Raw genomic sequence first — 12,021 nt, forward strand, 5'->3', positions numbered from 1 at the left:
TGTTTCCTGCCTTGCGCCCTGTGTTGGCTGGGATTGGCTTCAGCCGACCCCCGTGACCCTGTAGTTAGGATATAGTGGGTTGGATAATGGATGGATAGTTACATAATGGGAAGGTAGAGGAAATATAAAGGAAAAACATTTTTTTATTTTTGCGGTTTTTAGCACCTTGGGATCATAATTTACATTCCAGTACATTATGAAATTCTGACCAGTAAGTAGGGCCTAGATGAGAAGTTCTCAACCATTTTCCTTGACGTACCACACTCAGGAATTGAAATGTTTAGATGTAACATTTTTCATTTTTTAGGTCTTAAATTATTAAGTACTGAACACTTATTAGGTAAATCTAAATGTGATATTTCTTAATGCGGTGACAAACCCCAAAAATTGTATTTGGGGATGTTTAAATAAGCTATTACTAGTTGTTTTTGGTGTATTTTTACTTATGTACATCTAATGTTTTTTTTTAATAAATTATTTTTTAATGTATGAATATAGCATGGTTTAAAATTAAGTAAAAATGAGAAAGTCTGACATTTTCATACTTTTCATTTACAAAACATAATATGGAGATGTATTTTCATGTGAGATTTCCCCCCCCAGGCTAACAACAAAAGGTTGGGGTTTATTGGCTTTTGGTATATAAACATGATGATGACTTGGTCATCACAGACTGCCTGATTTATCTTACCAAGTGCACATATTAATTGTATTCAGCTACAGTTTCTGTCTATTAACTAAAAACTAAACACTGTTTAAAGTCAATACAAAAAATGCAAACATAATTATATCATTGCCATGTTGTAGTGAATACCAAGATAATTCTTGATATTTTCTTTTATACAAACTCTTTAAATCTGCTTTAGTAACAGCACCTTTTCACACCAGGTCTCTCAGAACATCACTTTGTTAGGTTTGTGAAATTTGCTGTTGTTCATGAGTTTATGGATGAGACATTAGCTGGACAATAACACTTACAAAAGAGTAATGTTTAATGGAAAAGGTCAAATAGCAAATTTCAAATATCACAAACTTCTAATTAGATATTTTTGCCCGACTACCTCTGAGTCGCTAAAATTATGAAAATGAAGGCTATGGCTGAAAATGACTGGAAAAGTCTTGTAGTATGGAGTAGTCTTAGTTGTGCATCTGAGGCACTTCTGTTGAAGGATCACATGTCATATTTTCACAGATTTGCCTTGCTTTACAAGCTGAGCCACACACAAGTCTAGGCAATGTGGGCATTTTGAAATATTAGCTAAATGCATTTTATCTTGGAATGAATATATGGAGCTGTTCATTTTGCCACTATTGTAGATGAATGCATGTGAGGGTGGTGCCATTTTTCAATGGCATCTGTCTTGTACCCAGTGCAGCTGAGATAGGCACCTGCTCCCAATGATCCAGCATCGGATAAATTGGTTATAAAATAGATGGGAGGTTGAACGCACAACTGTTGCAACATTTATGAATGTGGAGCCACCATTTCTTTATCAGTGCTAAATATGATGCTGTATTAATAATCTGGTCATCACTTCAAGTACCTCAAGTTAAAAAAATAGCAACTCGTCCTGTCAAAACAGGAACAAATTGGGTATGTTTTATTTTTGAACCAATTCCATAAATGGGTAAAAAAGAGTTAATAATCAGTGTTTTTTTATCTGAAAATGTAGCAGGATTTTTATGCTTCTTGAAGTGTAAGTACAACTGCAACAGCTTTTTATTTTGTGTCTCTCTATTTCTCTTTTTCTCTTTGCTCCAGCTTGATGCTACTGACTTTCCCCCACATACCACCCCATATCCCCTCAGGTTGAGAACCACTGTTCTAGGGCATTTGAAGCTTTTTAAGATAGAAATAGGATTGTAAAGTCAACCCTAAACCTGAATGAAGGCCAGTGTAAGGATTTAAGCACAGGAGTTGTCTTTGCTGCAATACCGGAAGGAGCAGAAGGGACAACTGTTGAAGTGTTTTGACATAAGCATGTCTATAAGCCAAACCTCCTAGCAGACAAGGACTTGATCCTGTGCATGTATGCTAAGAGTGGCTCTAGGGTTTGGAGTACTGTCCTTTTTATTTTGTACTTCATATATTCCATGTGTTTATGCCTCCCTCCCTTATGTTTATTGATTCATCTTAATAAATATTATCTTTTTGTATAGTCTGGCCTTCAAGGTGTTTCCTGAGTAAGTAGGTTACTAGAGAGTGTCACATGATATTTACACCACCTATGCTGACAAAACTGACAGAAGTGTATGCATGCAACTCTAGTTTTGTAGTGGAGATAGATAGATAGAACATTATTTGTCACCACAGGGTAAATGTGGCTTTTTACAGAAGCTCTTTAAATAAATAAATACATAAATAGGTAGATAATTAAGTAAGTAGATAAATATACACACACTTTGGTCTGAACAAAGGAAAAAAATAAAAATTAAAAAAAACTTCTGACTTGGTTTTCACAGTCCCAGTGAGGCATTATGCAGACATATTGTTGTTGGTATAAAAAAGCCCCAGTAGCGTTTCTTGACACACTTCTGCAGAATAATCTGTTGGCTGAAAGTCCTCAGTGTTAGTGTGTCAGAGGATTTGTGGCAGTGTTCATAATGGAACTCAGTTTTGTTTTCTCTCCTTCATTACTACCTCCCGGGGGTCCAGAGTGTGTCCTATAACTGAGCTTGCCCTGTTAATTAGCTTGTTGATTCGGTGGGCCTCTCTTGAAGTGATGTTATCAGCCCAGCACACCACAGTGTAGAAGGTTACAGTGGCTTTCACAGAGTTATGCAAGATGTAAAGGATGTCACTTCCTACATTAAAGAAATGCAGTCTCTTAAGTAAAAAGAGCCTTCTCTGCCCTTTCTTATATAGTTCCTGTGTGTTCCGAGACCAGTCCAAACTGTCATTAATGTGGATCCCAATTCCTTGTAGGAGTGGACCACCTCTACATCCACTCCCTGAATAGAAATCAAACATAGAGGCACTTTGCAGTGTCCAAAGTCAATAATCAGTTCCCTTTGCTTACAATAGAGGGGTGTGTGGAAAGACAGCCCCCAGACACAGACAGACAGACACCAGAATGTCCAAAACACACTCCTTTATTCATCAATAGCACCACAATGCCTTATTCTCCAACAGCGACATTGCTTTCTCTTTTCTCTCTCTCTGACCTCTACTCCCCTCCTCACAAGCTCCGTCTCCTTCCTCCTACTGGAGGGAGGCAGCCCCTTTTACAATAACCCAGATGGGCTCCAGGTGCTCTGTCTGACGACACTTCCTGGTGTGGCGGAAGTGTCAGATGAGCACCCAGAAGCACTCCGGGTGCCCCTGGGATTTCTTCCGGCAGCACTTCTGGTGTGGCGGAAGTGCTGCCATCCAGGGTTCCATGACCATCCGGGCACCTCCTGGTGGTGGCCACATCCTCCTATAGGGATGAGGTTCCCAACTGTGTTCTGGTGGCCCCCAGACAGACCAGGGCGGCTGCCCTCTCGTGGCCCAGGGGAGGTATTGTCCCTCTTGTGGACTGTCCAGGCATCCCGGCTGGGCAGGGTCCCTGGCCATCTGCCACACTGCCCCATCACCAGCTGGAGTCCGTAGGGCAAAGCGGCCCGTCCTGTGAGGGCTGGGTTTCTCCCACAGTGGGGTGCCAACATACTTTCGTCCACGGTCCAGTCCTGTAAAACAACAAGAATAGGGTGGAGAGACATTGTCCCAGGTGGCGCAGTGGTAGCGCTGCTGCCTCGCAGTTAGGGGACCCGGGTTCGCTTCCCGGGTCCTCCCTGCGTGGAGTTTGCATGTTCTCCCCGTGTCTGCGTGGGTTTCCTCCGGGCACTCCGGTTTCCTCCCACAGTCCAAAGACATGCTGGTTAGGTGGACTGGCGATTCTAAATTGGCCCTAGTGTGTGATTGGTGTGTGGGTGTGTTTGTGTGTGTCCTGTGGTGGGTTGGCACCCTGCCCAGGATTGGTTCCTGCCTTGTGCCCTGTGTTGGCTGGGATTGGCTCCAGCAGACCCCCGTGACCCTGTATTCGGATTCAGCGGGTTAGAAAATGGATGGATGGATGGATGGACATTGTCCCAACGCCACCTACTGACGTCTTCCGTCATTCCGTACGGACAACGTCTCTACAGATGACCAGCCCCATGGCACTTGTAACATTGACGGCCCCCCTGTCTTTCCAGTGCACTCCAGACCTGAAAACAGGATGGGGATGCCTGTACCCGCATCTGCCCAGCCAGGTTTGGGGCTTCTCTCCATCCCCGTGGAGAGTGCTCTTTCTCCGTATGTGAGCTCTCTGGCTCACGTTTCCTTCTGTCGGGAGACCCACCCTTCTTACTCCGGGGCCTCCCTTTAGTCTGTGGTGCTGCAACAGCCAGGATCCCCTTATGGGACAAAGAGGGGCCCTGTGCTGTTTGCACTCCTCTTGATCGGGTTACGAGTGTTACGACTTCTTGGAGCGGGGCGATCTGTGTGTCGACACATACAAGCCGGAACCACCCCCATGCCTCAGCTCCCACTGCAAGCTCGGTACTTGTCCCCCGATCTACTGTAGGACGCCCTGCTACTTGAGTCCGGTCACCCATGTCTTGGCTCCCTTCGCTAGGGCTTCTTCCTCTTTCCTTTACGGTACCGGTAGTATTCACCTGTAATGCATCGACGCTTTGGCTGCAGAATTCCACACTGTACTCCCAACTCTCCTTTATGGCCATCAGGGGAGTCACTGCTTTCTTCTCCAACCAGTCGATCACCTCTTGCATCAATCGCAGGACCTTAAAGAGTGACTGTACGAGCTGAAGGGCTTCCTCCAGCTCCAACACAACCAAAACATCAGCTGGTGGTAGACCTACAGTTTGTTCGGTCCTCCCGGCCGGCTGTGAGCCACGGAGCTCCTGCATACACTCAGTTGGGTAATCGTCCGTCTCAGGATTGATGTTCGTTGGTCCCGCCCTCAACCAATCACCGGCAGGAACACAACACACCCCGTCCCATGCTTTGCCTGCCTCTAGGAAGGAACTACGCGGAACTGGGCAGTCACTGTTGAAAAAGCAAGACCATGGGACAGCAGGATTAGCCCTGCCAGGTGTATTGCCATTGTGCGCAAGACTTACCTCCCGGATCCCATCTTCTCGAGTGTGTTTCGGCCGGGTGGCTTCTTCTGCTGCTCCGCCGACCTGCACTTCCATGAAGATGACATGTGATGTAGGCGCCGCTACCTTCAGAGTACGTCTGCCCTTCGTCTTCCCCATCTTACTGAACAACCTTATCCGTGGACCTTGTAGAGCGTCATAGATCCGGCTGCTGGCCTATTTGTGCAGGCTGCGGTGCATGTGCACCTTCGTCTGCTGTGCGGGCTGCCTCCACAAAATTATTTTTACGAGAGTCCCATCTGGGATACCATTGTGGAAAGACAGCCCCCAGACACAGACAGACAGATGCCAGAATGTCCAAAACACACTCCTTTATTCATCAACAGCACCACAATGCCTTATTCTCCAGCAGCACCGTCTCTTTCTCTTTTCTCTCTTTCTCTGAGCTTTACTCCCCTCCTCACAAGCTCAGTCTCCTTCCTTCCAACTCTGGCTCCTCTACTGGAGGTAGACGTCCCCTTTTATAATAACCAGGATAGGCTCCAGGTGCTCTGTCCAACAACACTTCCTGGTGTGGCGGAAGTGTCAGATGAGAACCCGGAAGCACTCCGGCTGCCCCGGGATTTCTTCCAGCAGCACTTCCTCTTGTGCTGCCATCCAGGGTTCCATCATCGTCTGGGCTTCCCCTGGCGGTGGCTATGTCATCCCATAGGGATGAGCTTCCTTGCACTGTTCCGGTGGTCCCCAAGCAGATCAGGGAGGCTTCCCTTTCGTGGCCCAGGGGAGTTATTGTCCCTCTTGTGGAACGTCCAGGTGTCCCGGCTGGGGTCTGCCACAGGTGCAATATAAAGTAGAAGTGGCTTTTTTGTTTACTTGTTTATTTGTTTTTTTGTTTACTTGCTCAGGCAAAATACTTGTGAGTTATTTCATTGATGTAACAATCAAGACATTGATTTAAATCCCTTGTCTTTTAATGTTGAAGGAGTAAATTAAGTATTCTTTTCAGCTCCTGAAACAGACACTGAAGAGAAAAAATCGCTTATGAGGAAGAAAGCATAACACAAGAGGTTGCTGAGGATGCAGCTCTGGCTGAAAGTCAGTAATAATCTGTTTAAAATTATCTTTTTTTTAATGAAAAATAGCTGTTCTGAAATCCAATCTCTGTAGTAAGTCTAATTCTGTAGGTAGCTTTACTTTGAAATTCTAGTATTATGTAGAGCAGATTAACTTCATTTTTCCAGTCATGACATGAACTGTAGATTGTTGATCAGTTGTATGTGCAAAAACCCTTCTGTGCCCACTTTCATCACTGTTTAGTCTGTTCTTTCAATTTGTCATTTTTGTCCCAATCAAAAACATTTGAATTTGGCACAGTAAGAATAAGGTCAAGTATTTAGCTGTATTTTTGAGTGTGCTGCTACATGCTGGTTTCCTATTCAATAATTAGTTTCTGCCTTGCATCCAAGGCCCTGGAACAACCACCTTGATATTGTTACAGAAAGAACTAAAGCCTGATGATATCAAAACCCACCTTCTCACCTGCATTCATATCCACATTCACTCATATAGTTATGTCATGTCATTTTCTAGCTCACTTTAGACCAGGATACCGGCATGGGGGCTGGAGTCTATCCTAGCTGGCATAGATTGCAAGAACAAACCTTGAACCAGATGCTAGTCCATCAAAAGGCGAACACACACTCACACTCACAACACACGTAGGTAAAATTAAGTGTCACCAGTTCACCTAACCTGCATGTCTTTGGACAGTGAAAGGAAACCAGAGCACTCAGAGGAAATTCATGTAGACATGGTGAGAAATTGCAGATTCTGCATAGGGAGGGCCAAGACACAAACCCTACACCACTATGCTGCCTTTACTCATGTAATTTTGTACATAAATTATATCTTTTGAGATGAGGGAAGAAGTCAAAAATATTGTGAGAAAACCTAAGGAGACACTGGGACAAACCACGTAGACAGTGACTGGACTGTCCCTAGAGCTGTGAAGTAGCAGCACTAAATGGTGTGCTGTTGTGCCACCTGCATATATTGCATGACAGTTTGACATCAAAGTAAGAACTTCCCTGCCCTAATAGTTCTACTGCTACAGTGTTTGATATTTCAATACTACATATAATACTTTTCATTGGTCAAGTAACTTAGGGCAGATTTTTTTTCATGCTTTAAAATTTGATATGGATTATATCATTGGAGTAGCCCAAAGAAATAATAAATTATTGAATTATAGCATTCATCCTGTGATGAGGCACTAGCTTCACCATGTCTAATTCAAAACTTCATTATTTAAACTAAATGTGTGTTATATTTTACTACAGAATAATTTCCATTTTGTAATATGACGACTTCAAAATTTAAAAAGGGGCTTATTGGAAGAACATGTCCTGTGTTGTTAAGAATGATGTAAAATATTCTCCTTAGATATTCAGTAAACGGTGTGTTTATAGAACTAGTGGTCTCCACAGTGGAGTAAATCATGGGCAGCAACTTCTGTGTCCTATCAATTATTGTCTTCTTGTTGGCTCTGCCATTATAAGTAATTTGCTAGATGTAACATGTCACCCTCATATCATTCCAGTGACGTACCATCATGATAATAGACTGTCCACATCTAAATATGCATCCATCAATTATGAAATATGATTAATCCAATTTGGAGTATGGAAGGGCAGGAGAATATACAGGCAACATTGACCATAGGAGTGGCATGGTGACCCAGTGGTAATGCTGCTGCCTCACAGTAAGGAGACCAGGGTTCACATCCCTGGTCCTCCCTGCATGGAGTTTGCATGTTCTCCCCAAATCAGCATGAGTTTTCTCGGGGTGCTCCAGTTTTCTCCCACTGTCTAAAGACATGCAAGTTAGGTGAATTGGCGACATTAAATTGGCCCTATTGGGTGTTTGGTGTGTGTGTGTGTGTGTTCTCCCTGTGATGGATTGGAGCCCTGTGACAGCTGGGAAAGGCTCCAGCTCCAACCCCCACCCCTCCACGACCCTGGTCTGGATTTAGCAGGTTAGAAAATGATATGACATGACGTTGGTCACAAGGCAGAAACAAACTGTGGGCAGACCGCCAGTCTGTCACAAAAGGCCCACTCACATGTACCCAGACTTAATAACATGAGGCCAGTTTATTCCTAGTACCAGCAAGACTTTATGGATAGCTCTGTAAGAGGTCTATGCATTGTTGTTAAATTCCATTTTATGATGTAAGTGATCTAATTCTTGTTTTTCTTTTCAGGGGCCTAAATTGACTTGAAGACATCATGAAGAAGCATAATTTATAGTAAAAAAACCTCAGTGCCTTCCTTCATTTTTACTGTCCATGTACATCGCAAGCATGACATGTAATCACAAAGAGATGAAGTTAACTAGACTCATTAACATTTGCTACAACCAATCAATGTGTTTAAAGGCATTCAGAACAAAAGTAACTCAAACATGCTAACTCTAGTTCAGAGTCAAGGGGAGCAAAAACCTATCCTAGCAGCCCTGATACATTTCTAATACTACTCAGAACTGCCCTTGGCTTTAGTTTTTAGATAAAATACCCTTTTCCTTAAAGGTGTTTCAAATAGCATTTGTCTTATGAACTGTTAAAACAGATTGTGAAACTGCTGCATCTGTCATTTATGACTTATGGCAATGTGCAGTATGATTTGAATTCTTTTACTTGCTTCTTGTAAGGTCTGTCTTAATGATGTTAAATGCCGGGACACCTTTGGTCTGAGCTGTGAATCCAAAATCAATCCAGTTTTATCTACCGAGTAACTAGGAGCTCAAAATCACACATTTATTTTGCTATTCTGACATTTTATATTCAGATGACAAATATGCCCCATGGTGGTGAGGAGGACAGGAGTTAGCTCTAATTCCTCACTGTCCCTGGAGAGTGGGTTCACATTTTAGTCAGATCAATACCTATGTGGAGTTTTCATAGCAATTCAGTTGTTTTTTTTCTTCAGGGTCTTCTGGCTTCCAGCCACATTCCAAAAACACATACCTTAATAATACTACATTTGCTCAGTGTGATTCAGCATGGCCCTGTTCAGGTTTGGTTCCTGCTTTAGGAACACCCACATCCATACAAAAAGGATGGATGTAGAAGAATGAAAATGGCCTCCATATTAATAAATAGTGAATGACCTGGTTGACAGACTAGTTTTAGATACAGTATATCATAATTATGACTAAGATACATGCATCCTTCTTTTTGTCACCGGATAAGATGATATATTTTGGTGTGAAAACCAACATGTTACTTTTGTTGCATAAAGATGTTATCAAATCTCTGATCATAATGGTGTCTTTATGGGGACTGATTTAAGGTACAGTATACACCAGGAAAAGATTTAGAGGCTGTGCAATGGCTTACATGCTTGTATTTTTTCCAGTACCTGGAAAGAGATTCATAACTCTGCATGTACTAAATCAACATATATTTTTGGTTTATTAGCTACAGTTGTAGCATATATATTATAGTTCCTTTCTCCACTGGATTGGCCATTATCCTACTGACTACGTCAGTCAGTAACAAAATTATGACCACAGAAATGTAAAATAGGTTGGGATTCTAGCAAGGCAGGCCAAGAAGTTGTGAATGGGACTGGGAGACAGAAAAACACTAAAACAAAGTTTAGAGACAGAACAGAGTTAAATACCAGGACCAGGACATCAAAGACAAAAATAACACACTAGAACTTCTTGGGAAATAATCACTCTCAAAATGTCTGAAAAAAGCAACTATAAATCCAGAATTTTGAACAATGAATGATCAACAGTGACAATTTTATTACTGTCGTACCAGTGACGTCACTTGTTATGACCACTCATGTCACATGGTACCACAGAGACTACATGCAAAACAGTGGAAGGTGGCGGCACCCATAAGGAAAACAAATAATGGCGCACAAGACTCCAAATAAATTTAAAATACTGATACCTCAAGATAAGAAATCCAATTACAAACATGAACTCTGCATATACGCCTAAAAAGAACAAAACAATCACAGAAATTTATAACTGTTGATATTCATGGCAGCAGGAAGCTCTGTTTATTGCCTTTTTGGCAAAACAGTAAAATGTTTGCATCAGGACTACTGCTGGCAAAATCAGGGTCAGTCCATTGAAAAGACAGAGGGTTGTGATAGCTGTAATGCTTTATCTTATGGTTTCCAGAAGGGGATGTGGCATGTGGTACACTGCAAGCAGGTTCATGGATCTTCTTCTTGGTCTTTAACACCCTCTGTTGGATGAGAAGGCTTGTATCTAAAGGGCTGGGCAGCCTCCAGATCATTCTCTGGCAGCTCCTTATAATCAGTACTTGTATAGACAGCAGCATTATCACATACATAACTGTGTACTTTAAGATGCTGAATCAAAGTTAGAGGGGAACAATTAAAATATGCTAATAATGTATTAAGTGTAATGTTCCCAACTTTTAAACACCTGGACTATTTCACATAATTTTTTTCTTCCAGGATTTTAGCCTCTTTTATATGTCACTTAGTTTATAATAATGCCTAATGTATAAGAATGCTTTAGTTGAAAACTGTTGGCTACCAGTGTTGTTCGTTCCTCCATTTTAACTTTATATTGTCTTTCCCAATTTTCACTGTTTATATCTTAGCATTTCTCAGATGTCCGTTTACAATGTCCCACGGTGGGCAAACATTCAGAAAACATGACAGTTTTTCCTAATTACCTCATGTTTCTTATTTTCTCTTTCAGCGTGTGTTTTGAAAGTGTGAAGCAAAGAATTCTTTTTCTCAGACAATCTGTACATGTTGTGTAAGTTTTTTGTAGCTATGCATTGGGACAATTTAAAATGTGAGTTAACCAGAGACACTTTATTTAATGGTATTAAGTATAAGAACAGAATGTGACCTTCTGTTCACTTATCAGGGACAGTACATGTGTTAGGTGGAGGTCTGGTTGTGTCAGTATGGTTTACAATCAAGTTGCCAGCCGAGAGGCTGAAACAAAGGCTTTGGTCCAAGTAAAAAAAGACTCGGGATTTCTGGTCAAAATTAAAATAATGTTCCAATGGAAGGTTTACACTTTTCTCTCTACCTCACAAATGAAATGGAGTATTTTCCCAAAATGACATATAATATTAGCTTTGCATATTGTAAGATATTATCAGGTTAGATGGCTAAGTATTCATATGCATCCTTTGTTTTAGAATATATTAAAAATAGTAATCTTATTTAGGTAGTAAATTGTGGATGAAAGAGAACAAAATTCAGCATAAGAGTTGATCAAACATATATTGAATCGTGTCCAATGCAAAAGTGCTGTGCTGCTGCTAAATAGTTGTATTGATTAATATAATGGAAATAAAAGAATTCTGTGAAGCCAGAGTAGACACTGTGTCTCTTTAATTACTAAGCTGAATTGAATCAGGCCATGTTAGTTTCCATTTGCATCTTGGGGGAAAATCCATCCATTATGAAATGAGCTTGTGGGGGTTGTTGTAGACCAGGGTTATCTGCTTGATGCTAATTGTAATTCTTAAAAACATTTTTTGGACTGACCTGCTTTTCCATCCTTGTTGATGGTAGCAGAGATATGTAAACACATGGTCCCAAATTCCTGCTGGCACTGAGAAAAGAAAGTCAGTTCAGCAAGGTTTTGGGATTATGCCTGAGAATGGGTTTACAAAGCCGAAAGGATCTCCAGTGGGCTGTTGTTGCTTTTCATAGGTGTTAGCAATGTGCTGAATTCATAAAGATTCAGCAAATGACACAAAGGTCATATATTGTTAAGTGTCAACAATTCAGGAACATACATAGGGAACGATTAAAGGTATCAACCCAAAAGCAAGTTAACTGCACTAATACAGTGCCAGCATCACAGCTGCAGTTTCCTTGCCTCAAAAAGTAGAAGTCTATCTATCTATCTATCTATAATTGATAA

General features: G+C 41.6%; 1 protein-coding gene across 4 annotated transcripts in view; it reads left to right on the plus strand.

Moving 5' to 3' along the window:
* Nucleotides 1-11,465, plus strand: part of mgarpa (mitochondria localized glutamic acid rich protein a) — a 90,608-nt gene extending 79,143 nt beyond the window's left edge. For 3 of the 4 annotated variants that reach the window (XM_039751665.1, XM_039751668.1, XM_039751666.1), the window contains 2 exons: nt 6,089-6,177; nt 8,345-11,465. In XM_039751665.1, the coding sequence (XP_039607599.1) occupies nt 6,089-6,141 (53 nt within the window). In that variant the 3' untranslated portion in view covers nt 6,142-6,177; nt 8,345-11,465. Of the gene's footprint in view, nt 1-1,762; nt 1,783-6,088; nt 6,178-8,344 lie in introns of those variants that run through there. The other variant, XM_039751667.1, reaches the window with a different exon arrangement.
* Nucleotides 11,466-12,021: the final 556 nt, after the last annotated feature.

Source organism: Polypterus senegalus, chromosome 4 (assembly GCF_016835505.1).
Source record: "Polypterus senegalus isolate Bchr_013 chromosome 4, ASM1683550v1, whole genome shotgun sequence".
NCBI classification, from domain to species: domain Eukaryota; kingdom Metazoa; phylum Chordata; class Cladistia; order Polypteriformes; family Polypteridae; genus Polypterus; species Polypterus senegalus.